Genomic DNA, 18,228 nt, shown 5'->3' on the forward strand with positions numbered 1-18,228 from the left:
GAAAAAACGCAGGAGTGGCCGGAGAAACGGAGGAGTGTCTGGGCGAACGCTGGGTGTGTTTGTGACGTCAAACCAGGAACGACAAGCACTGAACTGATCGCAGATGCCGAGTAAGTCTGAAGCTACTCAGAAACTGCTACGAGGTGTGTAATCGCAATATTGCGAATACATCGTTTGCAATTTTAAGAAGCTAAGATACACTCCCAGTAGGCGGCGGCTTAGCGTGTGTAACTCTGCTAAAATCGCCTTGCGAGCGATCAACTCGGAATGAGGGCCTATATACGTGTGTGTGCACGTAGCTGCTGCGTGGTTGCCTTATTGCAGGGTATTTCACTCAGCGTGCTATTCCTATATTGCTATACCTGAGGGGGCCAAGTGTTTCAGGTTTTCTCTGTAAATAATATAGGATTGTTTCACAAGATATACTACTTGGGTATTTTTACTTGTGCATTATAGTCACCATATATTCTATTCCTATTGAACTCCCGGTCTGTGCCATCTTAGGCTCTTTTTCTGAGAGTTCTTACTAGGTATAGTGCTGCTACACTTTGTACCGGGTTGCCCATTACTGTGCGCATAGTTATGTCTGCTACACGTGGCAACGACGTTGGGGCCTCTCCCACACTGCGTGGTAGTGAGGCCACTGACGGAATGGAGGATAATTTAGCAGCTGAGAGTTCAGGTTCAGGGGGTTCCTTACCTCCCAGTGGTTCGGTAGCACTTGGCGCATCACAAGACCCACCTTGGGCTACATTTTCCACTTTGTTAAACACGCTTGTGACTAAATTGATGCCCCCTGTGGGACCACCTGTGCCACTACCACAGTTTATGGTCCCCACTGTGAACTCGCCATGGGCGGATCAGCTTTCCACTCAGTTACAGCATTTGAACCGATCCATGTCTAAATCTAAGGGTCACTCTCGCCCGCATAAGACTAAGTCGTCTTCTAAAAGGGCCATTACCTCCTCCCAATCCGCGGCCTTGACCGACACGTCCTCCGATGAGGATGGTGCATATACTGACCCCTCAGACACTGACACTGATGTTTCAGATGGGGAGGGGAAATCATCTGTGGATGTCTCGGAGTTGATTGAGGCGATACGGCTCATTCTTCAAGTGTCTGATGATTCTGAGCCTGAAACTGTCTCCAAGAAACCGGATAGGTTTAAGTGTAAGAAGGTGGTTAAGTAGGTTTTACCCTATTCTAAACACCTGGTTGACATACATCAGGAATCCTGGGAAAATCCGTGGACAAAATTTACACCGAATAAGAGACTGTTGGCTCGCTATCCTCTCTCTGCGGAGGTGTGTAAAAATTGGGAAACTCCTCCGCCTGTAGATTCTCAGGTGGCGCACATGGTTGTTTCCTCTGCCCTGCCAATAACTACCGTCACCTCTCTGAAGGAACCGACGGATCGTCGTGTGGAGGGCTGTTTAAAAGCGATTTATACCCTTTCGGGGGCTGTGCAAAGGCCAACTATTGCAGCGACTTGGGCCACTGAAGCTGTTGAGGCGTGGGCTCAGGAACTCGAGGCGGAACTGTCTTCTGATGCATCTGAGCATGCTCGACAATGTCTCTCATATATTGCCACTGGTTATCTGTACCTTAAGGAGGCGGCCTCCGATGCCGGGGTGCTCGCGGCCAAGGCTGCTACTGCATCCGTTTTGGCCTGACGTATCCTTTGGTTGAGATCCTGGTCGGTGGATTTGGATTACAAGAAAACCCTGGAGGTGCTTCCTTTCAAGGGAGACATTCTTTTTGGAGAAGACCTCAATAAGATTGTGGCTGACCTGGCTACTGCTAAAACAGCCTGCCTACCTAGGCTCCTTCCGCAAAGAAGGCTAAAAGTACTTTTCCTCGGTCCTTTCGTACTCCAGGTAAAGCTAAAGGCCAGGCGTACCCAAAGCAAGCCGGTACTTCCAGGCCTGCCAAGCCCAGACCGAAGCGTGCTTGGGTCGCCCGGCAGCCAGCTTCCAAAATTGACAAGCCGGCCGCATGACGGGGCGGGCCTCCCTCTGGGGGATCCCAGGGTGGAGGGCCGACTTTTAGGTTTTACCCAGGAATGGTTAAAGACCACTTCAGATACCTGGGTGAGGGAAGTCGTTGCTCGAGGTTACGCCATACCCTTCAAGAATCGTTCCCCTCATCGATTTTGCCTGACAAATGTGCCTCTGGTTCCGGCAAAAGCAAACACGTTGCACTTGGTGATATATTCCCTCCTGTCCACAGGAGTGGTGGTACAGGTGCCTCTGACCCAGAGGGGCAAGGGGTTCTATTCACCGCTGTTTCTAGTCCCGAAACCAAACGGGTCCTCGCGGCCCATTCTCAATCTGAAGTCCTTGAACAAGCATGTGCAAATTTCCAAGTTTCGTATGGAAACGCTGCGCTCTATTGTTCTGGCCATGGAGCCTGGGGACTATATGGTCTCCCTCGACATACAGGATGCCTACCTACATATTCCTATTGTGGTATTTCATCAGCAGTACCTGCAGTTTGCAGTGGGCAACCTTCATTACCAATTTCGGGCGTTACCTTTTGGTTTGACAACGGCTCCGCGAGTTTTCACCAAAGTTATGGCGGTCATGACGGCTACGCTATGCCGTCAAGGGTTCGGGATACTACCATACCTAGATGATTTGTTGATCCTGACGAGTTCCCCAGAACTTCTCCTGTGTCATCTCGAATTGACGATCCAGTGCATGAAAGCCCTCCTCCCTGGTTCCGTCTCGGAGCATGGTACACCTGGGAGCGTTATTGGACACCCACAACCAGCGGTTGTTCTTGTCTCAGGAGAAAGTCCTGAAACTTCAGGACAAGATCCGATGCTTCCTATCCCGTCCGCAAGTGTCGATTAATTCGACGATGCAAGTGCTAGGTCTCTTGGTGTCGGCTTTCGACATGGTGGAGTCTGCTCAATTCCATTCTCGCCCTCTGCAGAAGTTGATTCTGTCCAAGTGGGACGGCCTGCCTCACCGGATCAGATCTCACATGATCTCCCTATCTCCGGAGGTCTGCCTGTCACTGAGCTGGTGGCTGCAGGACCAACGATTGAGCAGGGGTCGTCCCTTCTGGATATCCATCTGGGTCCTGCTAACAACAGATGCCAGTCTGAGAGGTTGGGGCGCGGTGTTTGAACAACACTCTGTTCAGGGTCGGTGGACAAGGAGGAGCCTCTACTCCCGATAAACATTCTGGAACTGCGGGCAGTGTTCAATGCGTTGACAATGGCCCAGCATCTGATACAGAACAGACCTGTTCAAGTACAATTGGACAACGCCACCACGGTGGCGTACATCAATCATCAGGGCGGCACTCAAAGCCGCGTGGCAATGAGGGAAGTATCAAGGATTCTTCAGTGGGCAGAACGCCATCTGCCGGCCATATCAGCAGTGTTCATTCCGGGCGTTCTGAACTGGGAGGCGGACTATCTCAGTCGTCAAGACGTGCACGCCGGAGAATGGAGCCTACATCCAGAAGTGTTTCAACTTCTCGTGGACAGGTGGGGCCTCCCAGATGTGGACCTGATGGCGTCTCAACACAATCACAAGGTTCCGGTCTTCGGAGCAAGGACAAGGAATCCTCAAGCAGCGTTCATGGATGCTCTGTCAATCTTGTGGAACTTTCGGCTGCCATGTGTTTCCTCCGGTGTCACTCCTGCCCAGACCTCCTCGTTCAGGGCCCTTGTGTTTACCAGGATTTGGCCCGTCTGGCTTTGACGGCATGGCTCTTGAAGCTTCCGTCCTGAAGGCCAAGGGTTTTTCTGAGGCGGTCGTTCAAACTATGTTGAAGGCCCGTAAGCCGGCTTCTGCTCGGATATACAATAGGGTCTGGAATGCTTCAACATTTACAAATATATAAGGGGACAATATACAGATCTTGCGCAGGACCTGTTTTTGGTTAGATCAACACAGAGAACTCGTGGACTCTCGCTCAGGTTAGAGGAGAGGAGATTCTGCACAATACGGCGTAAAGGCTTTTTTACGGTAAGGACGATACATGTTTGGAATTCCCTGCCTGAGGGAGTTGTAATGGCCGACTCAGTCAACACCTTTAAGAATGGGTTAGATAAATTCCTAATGGATAAGGATATCCAGGGTTACGGGGCATAGTCACGGACTATGGTTATTATAAAAAAGAGGTTTAAAACGTAACGGCAGTCATCAACTTCAGTCAAAATTTTATACAAAATAATCGTGCATAGGAGACCACAAATAGGTTGAACTCGATGAACAATTGTCTTTTTTCAACCTTAGATACTATGTTACTTGATGTGCATCTCAGAATCATGACGTTTTCAAGTTTAGTACGGACAAACTATTGGCCTTTCTACAACAAGGCCTGGACTTAGGCCTGCGTCTGGCCTCCCTCAAGGTTCATATCTCTGCCTTGTTGGTTTGGTTTCAGAGAAAGATTGCTACCCTACCTGATGTTCATACATCCACTCAGGGTGTGTTGTGGTTCAGCCTCCTTATGTGCCACCTGTGGCCCCTTGGGATCTGTCGGTGGTTTTGGAGGCCTTACAAGAGTCTCCGTTTGAGCCTTTTACCTCTGCTGACCTTAAGTGGCTTTCTCTTAAGGTGTTGTTTTTGCTGGCTATAGCTTCAGCTAGAAGGGTCTCGGACTTAGGTGCCTTATCCTATAAGTCCCCCTATTTGATTTTTCACCGTGACCGGGCGGTTCTTCGGACACGCCCAGCTTATTTACCCAAGGTGGTGTCTTCCTTCCACCTTAACCAGGAGATTGCGGTTCCGGCCTTTAATTCTCCTGAGTTGTCTTCCAAAGAGCGGTCTTTGGATGTGGTACGGGCTCTCCGTATCTATGTGAAGAGAACTTCCTCCATTAGGAAATCCGATTCTCGTTTTGTGTTGTTTGGTTTTCACAAACATGGCTGGCCTGCTTCTAAGCAGACATTGGTCAGATGGATTAGAATGGTGATTGCACATGCTTATGTACAGGCTGGTCGTCCGGTTCCTGCTACCATCAAAGCCCATTCTACTCGGTCAGTTGGACCTTCTTGGGCGGCCCACCGTGGTGCGACCCTTGAACAATTGTGCAAGGCGGCTACATGGTCCTCGAGGAACACGTTCATTAGGTTCTATGCCTTTGATACCGCTGCTTCCCAGGATGCTTCCTTTGGACGCCGGGTTCTTGTGCCCGCTACAGTGCGTCCCCTCCCATAAAGAACTGCTTTAGGACATCCCCGATGTTAATCCTTGTGGAGCCCAGTGTACCCCGCAGCAGAAAATGAGATTTATGGTAAGAACTTAGCGTTGTTAAATCTCTTTCTGCAAGGTACACTGGGCTCCACAAGGCGCCCACCCTGACGCACTTTGCTTTTTTGGGATGGTATTGGCATAGCCGCTGACACCCTCTCCTGCGGTGAGTGTGTGATGTAATTCGCTACGAGCGGTTGTCGTCTCTGGTACCTGCTACTGCATTGGGCTGGTTAACAAAACTGAGCTCACTGGCATGGAGGCGGGATTATAGAGGAGGCGGCGCTGTGCATCTTGGGAACAGTCTAAAGCTTTGAGCCTGTTGGTGCCTCGGATCAAGATCCTACTCTAAACCCCGATGTTAATCCTTGTGGAGCCCAGTGTACCTCGCAGAAAGAGATTTAACAACGGTAAGTTCTTACCATAAATCTCATTTTCCCACCTGAAGAATGCTTATGTTAAATTTCAGCTTCCTAACATATCGGTAAGTAAGAAAATTAGTGATGAGTCAGTCAGTCAGTCAGTGAGTGAGAGATACGGTAAAACGTGACAGGACCATTTTTGAGGTTTACTAAATTCTACACACTGGAGGTGCAATCAAAATTTTGATCCAATTGTCCGTTTGGGCTTTATGGTTCACACAATGCAAGCCACGCATCGGTAACGATGTCATTATGTCAAACCCCTTTTATTCTCCTTAGGGGAGATTTATTAAAATTCTGATTACATCATTTTCCTATTTTCCACCTGCAGAATTCATATGTTAAACTTCAGCTTCCTAACATATCGGGAAATAAGAGAACTAGTGATGAGTCAGTGAGTGAGTGAGTGAGTGAGGGCTTTCGCATTTATATATAGATTATATTCATAAGTAGAAAATCTGTAAACTCTTATACTTAGTGATAGTCAGGGCCGTATTCCTGAGGCAAAACGGTGGTGCCCCCCCCCCCATCAGCACATCTAAGAGGACAAAGGAGCAAGTACGTAATGTGCCAGGAATCCTGCCACTTCCCATACAGTTCTCCCCTTTGTTTCTGCAGTGCCAAAGGTGTCAGTCCAGTCAGCCCCCCCCCCCCCCCCCCCCCCGAGTCTCTCCAGCTCCCTTCTGTCTCTTCAGCCCCCCTACTGTCTCATCAGCCAGCACCATTCTACGTCTCATCAACCAGCCCCCCTTCTGTGTCTCTAGCTCCAGTCCCAGCATCCAGGCCACAGACACTTACCTTTTCCTGTGTCTTCTGGCTGCTCCTATTCGCACTGCAGCCAGCTCCACTCTGTCTCGATATTTATTTATTTTTATTGTGCACAGAAACAGCACAGATAGATCTATCTATAACCACTGCCTGTGTCGCTGCAGTGGTCAGCAGGGTGCAGGCAGTGGTTATAAGTAGATTTATCTGTGCCCCATGTGCCTCCAGGACAGCTGGCATCTGGAGGCCAATGCTTCCATGGCCTCTGGAAATTCCACCACTGGTGAAAGTAAAAAGATTGCATAATGTGCTAATGTGCTATTACTAGAGATGTGCGGGTTCGTATTTACCCAGATTTACCCATATCTCAAAACTGCATCTTATTGGCTCCCAGATAAATCCATTTGCGTTAATGCTGGCATTAAGAACAGAGTAAGTCCGAACCCGCATATCTCTAGATGATATTACATTGCTGAATCTTGTTTGTTATCTGCAAAGTTCCTGCCATTTATTAATAACTCAGTTGAGCCATTCCAGTTCTCATTTGAAATCCCTAGTAATAAACCTAACAATTGCTTGCATCCAAGTTGCCTGGCATTTTCTGTATCTTTGAGGGGGAGGGGGATTGCCTCTCTGCTGTGGTGCGAGAAATGAGAGGCTCAGTAGTGCTGCTGTCAGAGTTCTGGAGCAAGAGCAGATTCCTGATCACACACCATAACTATGTAACATATGGCCTATAGTAATCACTGCAACATATCAATAAATGTATTCAAGGTACCACACCTCTACAGAGTTGCAACACTCATAGGTAAGACAATCTAATGCCATCTACAGATAGAGTTAGCTAATGAAAACACACAAACAAGCTTCAAAAAGCTAAGTTTATTGTAGCTTGTTAAATACCCCCAATTGGCTAGTATTGAAAGCAGGACATGACTCCTATACAGGATTGTTTTTAGGTTGGGCAAGCAGGGCGGGCACCCGGGGCGCTGCGGCTTGAGATCGCAGTAAATCTGCAGGTACCCGCCACCATTGAGGGAGACCTATGCTAGAGGTCGCACTTACATAGAAACATAGAATTTGACGGCAGATAAGAAACACTTGGCCCATCTAGTCTGCCCCTTTTTTATCCTTTAGGTAATCTCAACCCTTTTTGAACCTTAATTCTTTGTAAGGCTATTCATATGCCTATCCCAAGCATGTTTAAATTGCTCTACAGTCTTAGCCTCTACCACCTCTGATGGAAGGCTATTCCATTTGTCCACTACCCTTTCTGAGAAGTAAGTTTTCCTTAAATTTCCCCTGAACCTGCCTCCCTCCAGTTTTAGTGTATGTCCTCGAGTTCTACTTGACCCCTCAATGGTGTCTGCTGCAACAGAGCCCACAATGCCTGCTGCAGCTGGGGTGCGGACGGGCGGCATATGGTAACAAGCAGGAAACCCCATGGCAACGAGCAGGAAACCCCTGGCAATGAGCATGAGACCCCTGGAAATGAGCATGGAACCCAGAGCATGAAACCCCTGACGAGCAGGAAACCCTTGGCAATGAGCATGAGACCCCTGGCAAGGAGCATTAGATCCCTGGCAAGGAACATGGAACCCAGAGCAGGAAATACTTGGCAACGAGCATGGAACCCAGAGCAGAAAACCCTTGGCAATGAGCATTAGACCGCTGGCATTGAGCAGGTAATTTTAAAGCAATTAGAAGCCTTACTGTGTGGAATAATTTGTAAGGGACATTATTGTGTGTGGGGCACAAAATGGTGTCATGGGCATATCTATATGTGGCATTATGTGTAATGGGCATTACATTGTATGGCATAATATGAAATGGGCATTACGGTGTGTGCCATAACGTGTAATGCATGTTACGTGCGTGGTATAATGTGGAATGGACACTATGGTGTGTGGCATAACATGGATCGGGTCACGCAATACACACCCATAAGAAGATACTATGGATGAAGTAGAGATGATGTTGCTTCATAGCCAAAACTACAGTAGCTGTTGACACTGGAAATTTAGATAAAAGTTTTATATACAAAATAAAAGTATCTTTGCTACTACAAGTTGAGTCTTCCATATCCGAAATGCTTGGGATCAGAAGTATTTGGGATTTTCCCTATATTGGAATATCTGCATACGATAATGAGATATCTTGTGAATATGACCCAAGTCTAAATATGAAATGCATTTATGTTTCATATACACCTTATACACACAGTCTGAAGGTCATTTTATACAATAATATTACAGATGTTGTGTAAGAAACAAAGTTTGTGTACAGATGGAGCCACGGTTATCTTGGCTTCTCTGCTGCGCCTAGGCACACCATAGTTTATTAGCATAAACCCTTCATCTATTGCTCTCAGCTGCAATACAATACAGAGAGAACAATACATCAGGGTCATTACAGCAGGGGATTAAGTCCGACTGCCCTGGCTCAGTTAATCCTATTACAGATAAAAAGGTGGCTCCATCTGTATATTGAACCTTCAGAAAGCAAAGGTGTCACTATTTCAGTCACACTCAAACATTTTGTGTATCGGAATCTCGACTAAGGGAGACTCAACTTGTACCATGTAATTGTGGCTCTATCTGCATCCAAAAATGCCACGCAAAAAAAAAAAGACACTTGGCGTTACCGAGTCACATGGCACTTACGCATTATGTGTAACGCAACTAGTAGCGCATGGAGCTAACATGTAAGAGGACGCATCTATATGCCTGCCACCAGAGGCGTAAGTTCATCCCAGTCGCCAAGTTGGAGTATGGTTCCCCCCCTCTTAAAAAAACAAAAAGACAAAACAAACATGGTGTGTGTATGGGATTACTACATATTGTCGCCGGACGGAATCCCAGCGGTCAGAATACCGACACCGGGATCCCGACCGGCACAATCCCGACAGGGGGAGAGCGCAACGCAGCCCCGTACGGGCTCGCTGCGCTCACCACGATGTGCTCGCCACGCTGCGGGCACACTAATTTATTCTCCCTCTATGGGTGTCGTGGACACCCACAGAGGGAGAATATGTCGGGAATGTGCCGGTCGGGATCCCGGTGTCGGTATTCCGACCGCCAGGATTCCATCCAGCGGGATCTTGACCGCATACCGTGTGTATGAGTGTTAGTGTGTGTATAAACAAATATAACTTACATAATTATATAGCTAGTGCTCTCAACTGGTCTACACAGACCTGAGCCCACAGTGAATTGGAAAGTCTCAAGCTACGCTGTGTGACAATGGCTGGTGAGTCAGGGTCAGACTTACGAGATTCAGCCGTCTGCAGCATTCACTGACGAGTCCCATCACATGGTCCAGCAGCAGGTGCACAGTTGCTTGCCGCAGCGCAGGCTGAGCCGTACCAGGAGGGAGCCATCCTGTCCCCTATTGCAGGGGTTAGCAGGGCTCCTGAGACAGAGCAGATTAACTATGCAGCAGGTGTGCCGCAGAGCTCTGTTGGAAGAGCAGCGGTCGCACTTGGATCCTGCTATGAACCACACAGGTGCTGCTGTACATTTAGGTGCCCCTTCAGGGCTTGGAGCCTGGAGGCAGGTAACTGTAGTGCCTCTGGGAGTAACGCCCCTTTCTGCTACCATGGCAGTTTCTAGGAGAGCCACTCTAGTTTTCTCTTTTCACAAATGTTGTGCTCCTTCCTGACTATTATTAAACACTGCACCAGCAAGAGCAGAAGTATCCTAAGTATATTTACTAAGCTTTACTGGTATTGGTAATTTTCAATTATCTCCCTTCACATCTGTATAATGATGATCAATGACAAGTGATATATTGGTAGCATTTTATTACTTATAGAAAATCTACTTTCTGCCGATGGGTTTACAAAAGTAGGGACATTTTATAGTAGACTCATCATCTTCTTCTCCGATAGCTGCTCTTTGATTAGGTCTGTAAGACAAAGCAACAGAAATAAAGGAGAATGATAGATACTGTATAATGAACAGACACTCTAAGAAACATTAGCGAGATAAAACATTGGTCCTCTTGGTGACGTGGCTATGTGTGCGAACATGCAGTATATTTACTGTAGAGGGCATTGAAATAACGAGGCTGCGAGTACCAGTACACAAAAACCTATTTTCTCTGACGTCCTAGTGGATGCTGGGAACTCCGTAAGGACCATGGGGAATAGCGGCTCCGCAGGAGACAGGGCACAAAAGTAAAAGCTTTAGGATCAGGTGGTGTGCACTGGCTCCTCCCCCTATGACCCTCCTCCAAGCCTCAGTTAGGTTTTTGTGCCCGGCCGAGAAGGGTGCAATCTAGGTGGCTCTCCTAAAGAGCTGCTTAGAGTAAAAGTTTTGTTAGGTTTTTTATTTTCAGTGAGTCCTGCTGGCAACAGGCTCACTGCAACGAGGGACTTAGGGGAGAAGAAGTGAACTCACCTGCGTGCAGGATGGATTGGCTTCTTAGGCTACTGGACACTAGCTCCAGAGGGACGATCACAGGTACAGCCTGGATGGGTCACCGGAGCCGCGCCGCCGACCCCCTTGCAGATGCTGAAGAGAGAAGAGGTCCAGAAATCGGCGGCTGAAGACTTCTCAGTCTTCATGAGGTAGCGCACAGCACTGCAGCTGTGCGCCATTGCTCTCAGCACACTTCACACCAACGGTCACTGAGGGTGCAGGGCGCTTGGGGGGGCGCCCTGGGCAGCAATGAAAGTACCTATACTGGCTAAAAATACATCACATATAGCCCCTGGGGCTATATGGATGTATTTAACCCCTGCCAGGTTGTCAGAAAAACGGGAGAAGAAGCCCGCCGAAAAGGGGGCGGGGCCTATTCTCCTCAGCACACAGCTCCGCTGCTAGGAAGGCTCCCAGGCTCTCCCCTGCACTGCACTACAGAAACAGGGTTAAAACAGAGAGGGGGGGCACTTATTTGGCGATATTATTATATATTAAGATGCTATAAGGGAAAACACTTATATAAGGTTGTCCCTGTATAATATAGCGTTTTGGTGTGTGCTGGCAAACTCTCCCTCTGTCTCCCCAAAGGGCTAGTGGGGTCCTGTCCTCTATCAGAGCATTCCCTGTGTGTGTGCTGTGTGTCGGTACGTGTGTGTCGACATGTATGAGGACGATGTTGGTGAGGAGGCAGAGCAATTGCCTGTAATGGTGATGTCACTCTCTAGGGAGTCGACACCGGAATGGATGGCTTATTTAGGGAATTACGTGATAATGTCAACACGCTGCAAGGTCGGTTGACGACATGAGACGGCTGGCAAACCAATTAGTACCTGTCCAGGCGTCTCAAACACCGTCAGGGGCTTTAAAACGCCCATTTACCTCAGTCGGTCGACACAGACACGGACACTGACTCCAGTGTCGACGGTGAAGAAACAAACGTATTTTCCATTTGGGCCACACGTTACATGTTAAGGGCAATGAAGGAGGTGTTACATATTTCTGATACTACAAGTACCACAAAAGAGGGTATTATGTGGGGTGTAAAAAAACTACCTGTAGTTTTTCCTGAATCAGATAAATTAAATGAAGTGTGTGATAATGCGTGGGTTTCCCCCGATAGAAAATTATTGGCGTTATACCCTTTCCCGCCAGAAGTTAGGGCGCGTTGGGAAACACCCCTTAGGGTGGATAAGGCGCTCACATGCTTATCAAAACAAGTGGCGTTACCGTCTCCAGATACGGCCGCCCTCAAGGAGCCAGCTGATAGGAGGCTGGAAAATATCCTAAAAAGTATATACACACATACTGGTGTTATACTGCGACCAGCGATCGCCTCAGCCTGGATGGGCAGCGCTGGGGTGGCTTGGTCGGATTCCCTGACTGAAAATATTGATACCCTTGACAGGGACAGTATTTTATTGACTATAGAGTATTTAAAGGATGCATTTCTATATATGCGAGATGCACAGAGGGATATTTGCACTCTGGCATCAAGAGTAAGTGCGATGTCCATATCTGCCAGAAGATGTTTATGGACACGACAGTGGTCAGGTGATGCAGATTCCAAACGGCACATGGAAGTATTGCCGTATAAAGGGGAGGAGTTATTTGGGGTCGGTCCATCGGACCTGGTGGCCACGGCAATAGCTGGAAAATCCACCTTTTTTTACCCCAAGTCACATCTCAGCAGAAAAAGACACCGTCTTTTCAGCCTCAGTCCTTTCGTCCCCATAAGGGCAAGCAGGCAAAAGGCCAGTCATATCTGCCCAGGGATAGAGGAAAGGGAAGAAGACTGCAGCAGGCAGCCCATTCCCAGGAACAGAAGCCCTACACCGCTTTTGCCAAGTCCTCAGCATGACGCTGGGGCCGTACAAGCGGACTCAGGTGCGGTGGGGGGTCGTCTCAAGAGTTTCAGCGCGCAGTGGGCTCACTCGCAAGTGGACCCCTGGATCCTACAAGTAGTATCCCAGGGGTACAGATTGGAAATTCGAGACGTCTCCCCCTCGCAGGTTCCTGAAGTCTGCTTTACCAACGTCTCCCTCCGACAGGGAGGCAGTATTGGAAACAATTCACAAGCTGTATTCCCAGCAGGTGATAATCAAAGTACCCCTCCTACAACAAGGAAAGGGGTATTATTCCACACTATATTGTGGTACTGAAGCCAGACGGCTCGGTGAGACCTATTCTAAATCTGAAATATTTGAACACTTACATACAAAGGTTCAAATCAAGATGGAGTCACTCAGAGCAGTGATAGCGAACCAGGAAGAAGGGGACTATATGGTGTCCCTGGACATCAAGGATGCTTACCTCCATGTCCCAATTTGCCCTTCTCACCAAGGGTACCTCAGGTTCGTGGTACAAAACTGTCACTATCAGTTTCAGACGCTGCCATTTGGATTGTCCACGGCACCCCGGGTCTTTACCAAGGTAATGGCCGAAATGATGATTCTTCTTCAAAGAAAAGGCGTCTTAATTATCCCTTACTTGGACGATCTCCTGATAAGGGCAAGGTCCAGAGAACAGTTGGAGGTCGGAGTAGCACTATCTCAAGTAGTTCTACGACAGCACGGGTGGATTCTAAATATTCCAAAATCGCAGCTGTCTCAGACGACACGTCTGCTGTTCCTAGGGATGATTCTGGACACAGTCCAGAAAAAGGTGTTTCTCCCGGAGGAGAAAGCCAGGGAGTTATCCGAGCTAGTCAGGAACCTCCTAAAACCAGGAAAAGTGTCAGTGCATCATTGCACAAGGGTCCTGGGAAAAATGGTGGCTTCTTACGAAGCGATTCCATTCAGCAGATTTCACGCAAGAACTTTTCAGTGGGATCTGCTGGAAAAATGGTCCGGATCGCATCTTCAGATGCATCAGCGGATAACCCTGTCTCCAAGGACAAGGGTGTCTCTTCTGTGGTGGCTGCAGAGTGCTCATCTACTAAAGGGCCACAGATTCGGCATTCAGGACTGGGTCCTGGTGACTACGGATGCCAGCCTGAAAGGCTGGGGAGCAGTCACACAAGGAAAAAATTTCCAGGAAGTGTGATCAAGTCTGGAGACTTCTCTCCACATAAATATACTGGAGCTAAGAGCAATTTACAATGCTCTAAGCTTAGCAAGACCTCTGCTTCAAGGTCAGCCGGTATTGATCCAGTGGGACAACATCACGGCAGTCGGCCACGTAAACAGACAGGGCGGCACAAGAAGCAGGAGGGCAATGGCAGAAACTGCAAGGATTCTTCGCTGGGCGGAAAATCATGTGATAGCACTGTCAGCAGTGTTTATTCCGGGAGTGGACAACTGGGAAGCAGACTTCCTCAGCACGACCTCCACCCGGGAGAGTGGGGACTTCATCGGGAAGTCTTCCACATGATTGTGAACCGTTGGGAAAGACCAAAGGTGGACATGATGGCGTCCCGCCTGAACAAAAAACTGGACAGGTATTGCGCCAGGTCAAGAGACCCTCAGGCAATAGCTGTGGACGTTCTGGTAACACCGTGGGTGTACCAGTCGGTGTATGTGTTCCCTCCTCTGCTTCTCATACCTAAGGTACTGAGAATTATAAGACGTAGAGGAGTAAGAACTATACGCGTGGCTCCGGATTGGCCAAGAAGGACTTGGTACCCGGAACTTCAAGAGATGCTCACAGAGGACTCATGGCCTCTGCCGCTAAGAAGGGACTTGCTTCAGCAAGTACCATGTCTGTTCCAAGACTTACCGCGGCTGCGTTTGACGGCATGGCGGTTGAACGCCGGATCCTAAGGGAAAAAGGCATTCCGGAAGAGGTCATTCCTACCCTGGTCAAAGCCAGGAAGGAGGTGACCGCACAACATTATCACCACATGTGGCGAAAATATGTTGCGTGGTGTGAGGCCAGGAAGGCCCCACGAAGAAATTTCAACTCGGTCGATTCCTGCATTTCCTGCAAACAGGAGTGTCTATGGGCCTCAAATTGGGGTCCATTAAGGTTCAAATTTCGGCCCTGTCGATTTTCTTCCAGAAAGAATTGGCTTCAGTTCCTGAAGTCCAGAAGTTTGTCAAGGGAGTACTGCATATACAACCCCCTTTTGTGCCTCCAGTGGCACTGTGGGATCTCAACGTAGTTCTGGGATTCCTCAAATCACATTGGTTTAAACCGCTCAAATCTGTGGATTTGAAATATCTCACATGGAAAGTGACCATGATGTTGGCCCTGGCCTCGGCCAGGCGAGTGTCAGAATTGGCGGCTTTGTCTCACAAAAGCCCATATCTGATTGTCCATTCGGACAGGGCAGAGCTGCGGACTCGTCCCCAGTTTCTCCCTAAGGTGGTGTCAGCGTTTCACCTGAACCAGCTTATTGTGGTACCTGCGGCTACTAGGGACTTGGAGGACTCCAAGTTGCTAGATGTTGTCAGGGCCCTGAAAATATAGGTTTCCAGGACGGCTGGAGTCAGGAAAACTGACTTGCTGTTATCCTGTATGCACCCAACAAACTGGGTGCTCTTGCTTCTAAGCAGACGATTGCTAGTTGGATGTGTAGTACAATTCAGCTTGCACATTCTGTGGCAGGTCTGCCACAGCCAAAATATGTAAATGCCCATTCCACAAGGAAGGTGGGCTCATCTTGGGCGGCTGCCCGAGGGGGTCTCGGCTTTACAGCTTTGCCGAGCTGCTACTTGGTCAGGGGCACACCCTGGCTGAGGAGGACCTGGAGTTCTCTCATTCGGTGCTGCAGAGTCATCCGCACTCTCCCGCCCGTTTGGGAGCTTTGGTATAATCCCCATGGTCCTTACGGAGTTCCCAGCATCCACTAGGACGTCAGAGAAAATAAGAATTTACTTACCGATAATTCTATTTCTCGTAGTCCGTAGTGGATGCTGGGCGCCCATCCTAAGTGCGGATTGTCTGCAATACTTGTACATAGTTATTGTTACAAAAATCGGGTTATTATTGTTGTGAGCCATCTTTTCAGAGGCTCCGCTGTTATCATGCTGTTAACTGGGTTCAGATCACAGGTTGTACAGTGTGATTGGTGTGGCTGGTATGAGTCTTACCCGGGATTCAAAATCCTTCCTTATTGTGTACGCTCGTCCGGGCACAGTATCCTAACTGAGGCTTGGAGGAGGGTCATAGGGAGAGGAGCCAGTGCACACCACCTGATCCTAAAGCTTTTACTTTTGTGCCCTGTCTCCTGCGGAGCCGCTATTCTCCATGGTCCTTACGGAGTTCCCAGCATCCACTACGGACTACGAGAAATAGAATTATCGGTAAGTAAATTCTTATTTTAGAACAGTTACTTTTCTGTGAAAAAATCTGAGCGATCCATATTTGATCACCATAAGAAAGACTAAAACATTAACAGCTGAATTTGTTTTAGTGGTATTATTGTATGTTTTATTCACTATATCTGATCACTCTGCCATATTATTTTAACTAATTTTCAGATTTCTTTATTCTACTTCACTTTTTTTTTTCCTTTAAAAACAGTGGTTACATTTCTGGAGACGTAAGGGTCAATGCCGTGTGGACTGCAAGTCAGCCGTAATTGTTCCTGCAATGCTTAAGTAACCAAATGCATGTATTCACTGGTATGCAGAGTTGTGTACATCTCCGAGGCTGGTCAATCGCTATCTAAAGCTTGATTTCATATCCGTCATCCATATTTATGAGCACTTTTACCAGTGCTATTCTTGTTGCAAAAGATCTGCTTAAAACAGGCATATTTAAAGCTTATGAATAACTCTGAATTGCCTGCAATACCACATTGTACATGAGTACCCTGCTTTGGTCTACTTGAAAACAGACTGTCATACCAAGTGACGTCTACTTAGTCACATGTATCCGATGTCAAATGACAGTCTCTGGTTCTAGTGCAATAGCAGCAGCCGGAATGTTCACTAGAACTCTAGGATGTAGGAAGTCTTCAGGTGCTCTTCCAGGTACCATAATCAAGGTCCACAAGCCAGAGGTGGATTTAGACCTCTTGGGACCCTAAGCAAGGCACTGATTTGGGGACCCCCTTCCTCAAACAATCCCCTCCCAGTCAGTCTGTGTATGCCAGATCTCCCCCCCCCCCTTCCCAGTGGCAACTTGCACAGACACTCGCCCCACCCCTTCACCCCCTGGACCTGGTGACAGACTCCCTGTTGCTTAAACAGCGCCTCAGCGGCTGAGTTCAGGATGGTTTTTACCCTATACCTGTCAGCAGGTACATTACCACATTTTTCCGCACTTAGTGACCCTATTTCATATTATATCACATACAGGAGCAGTGTCCCTTATTCACATTACTACACACAGTAGTGCCTCTTATTCAGGTTACACTACACAGTAGTACCCCTTATACACATTGCGCCACACAGTAGTGCCCCTTAGGTTACGCCACGCAGTAGTTCCCCTTATACACAATGCCTACAGTAGTAGTGCTCCTTAAACACATAATGGCCAAAAGTATTAGAGCCCCTTATACACATAATGCCCAAATTAGTAGAGCCCCTTATAATGCCCAAAAATGTACAGCCCCTATAGACATAATTGTCACAGTAGTAGTGCCACTTATACACATAATGCCCACAGTAGTTGTGCCACTTGCACACATAATGCCCACAGTAGTAGTGTCCCTTATACGCATAATACCCACCATAGCTGTGCCCCTTACACGCATACTGCCCACAGTAGTAGTGCTCCTTATATGCATAATGCCGACAGTAGTTGTGCTGCTCACATGACCAAAGTAGTTGTGCCCCTTACACGCATAATGCCCACAGTAGTTATGCCCCTTACACGCATAATGCTCACAGTAGTAGTAATTCTTATATGCATAATGCCCACAGTAGTTATGGCACTTATATGCTTACAGTATTTGTGCCCCGTACACAAGCAATGCCCAAAGTAGTTGTGCCACTTACCAAACTTGGCAAGTGGCCGGGAATAGGCAGGAGGCCGCTTGGTGAGCCAACAGCGTGTCACAGTCTCGCACCACACTACAGAGTGTTCAAACTAAAAATAAACTTCTGCTCCCGACAGACCTTTCTGTGGGAGCTCCCGGCAGCAAGAGCTGCTTGTAACTGTAGTTTATTTTGAATTTGAACACTGTAGTGCGGTGCAATGCCGGACACAGGAACCAGTAACAGTGCACCTTCACAGATTCAGCCCTGTTGGCGGGATCCTGGAACTTACCAGGCCCTAAGCGACCGAAGAGCAGTAAATCCACTACTGCCTCAAGCAGAAAGAACAGCCCTCAGGCATACTAGAACCCAACATCATCTACACAAATGTTAAAGTATATATTTATTTATACTCTCATATCATGCCTGGGGGTAACCTGTGTAACTACACACATTTTTACGAGTCAGTGTTTTCCCATGTTATTATACACATTATATGTGTGCCAGGAAAAAAAGCCCATTGTTCTTAAACAGTACAGT

At 48.0% G+C, this 18,228-nt stretch overlaps 1 protein-coding gene across 3 annotated transcripts in view; it reads right to left on the bottom strand.

Moving 5' to 3' along the window:
• Positions 1-10,199: 10,199 nt before the first annotated feature.
• Positions 10,200-18,228, bottom strand: part of LOC135031250 (uncharacterized) — a 114,752-nt gene continuing 106,723 nt past the window's right edge. For all 3 annotated transcript variants that reach the window (XM_063953997.1, XM_063953996.1, XM_063953998.1), the window contains one exon: positions 10,200-10,307. In XM_063953997.1, the coding sequence (XP_063810067.1) occupies positions 10,220-10,307 (88 nt within the window). In that variant the 3' untranslated portion in view covers positions 10,200-10,219. The remainder of the gene's footprint in view (positions 10,308-18,228) is intronic.

The sequence above is a fragment of the Pseudophryne corroboree genome, chromosome 2 (assembly GCF_028390025.1).
Source record: "Pseudophryne corroboree isolate aPseCor3 chromosome 2, aPseCor3.hap2, whole genome shotgun sequence".
In the NCBI taxonomy this organism is placed as follows: Eukaryota; Metazoa; Chordata; class Amphibia; order Anura; family Myobatrachidae; genus Pseudophryne; species Pseudophryne corroboree.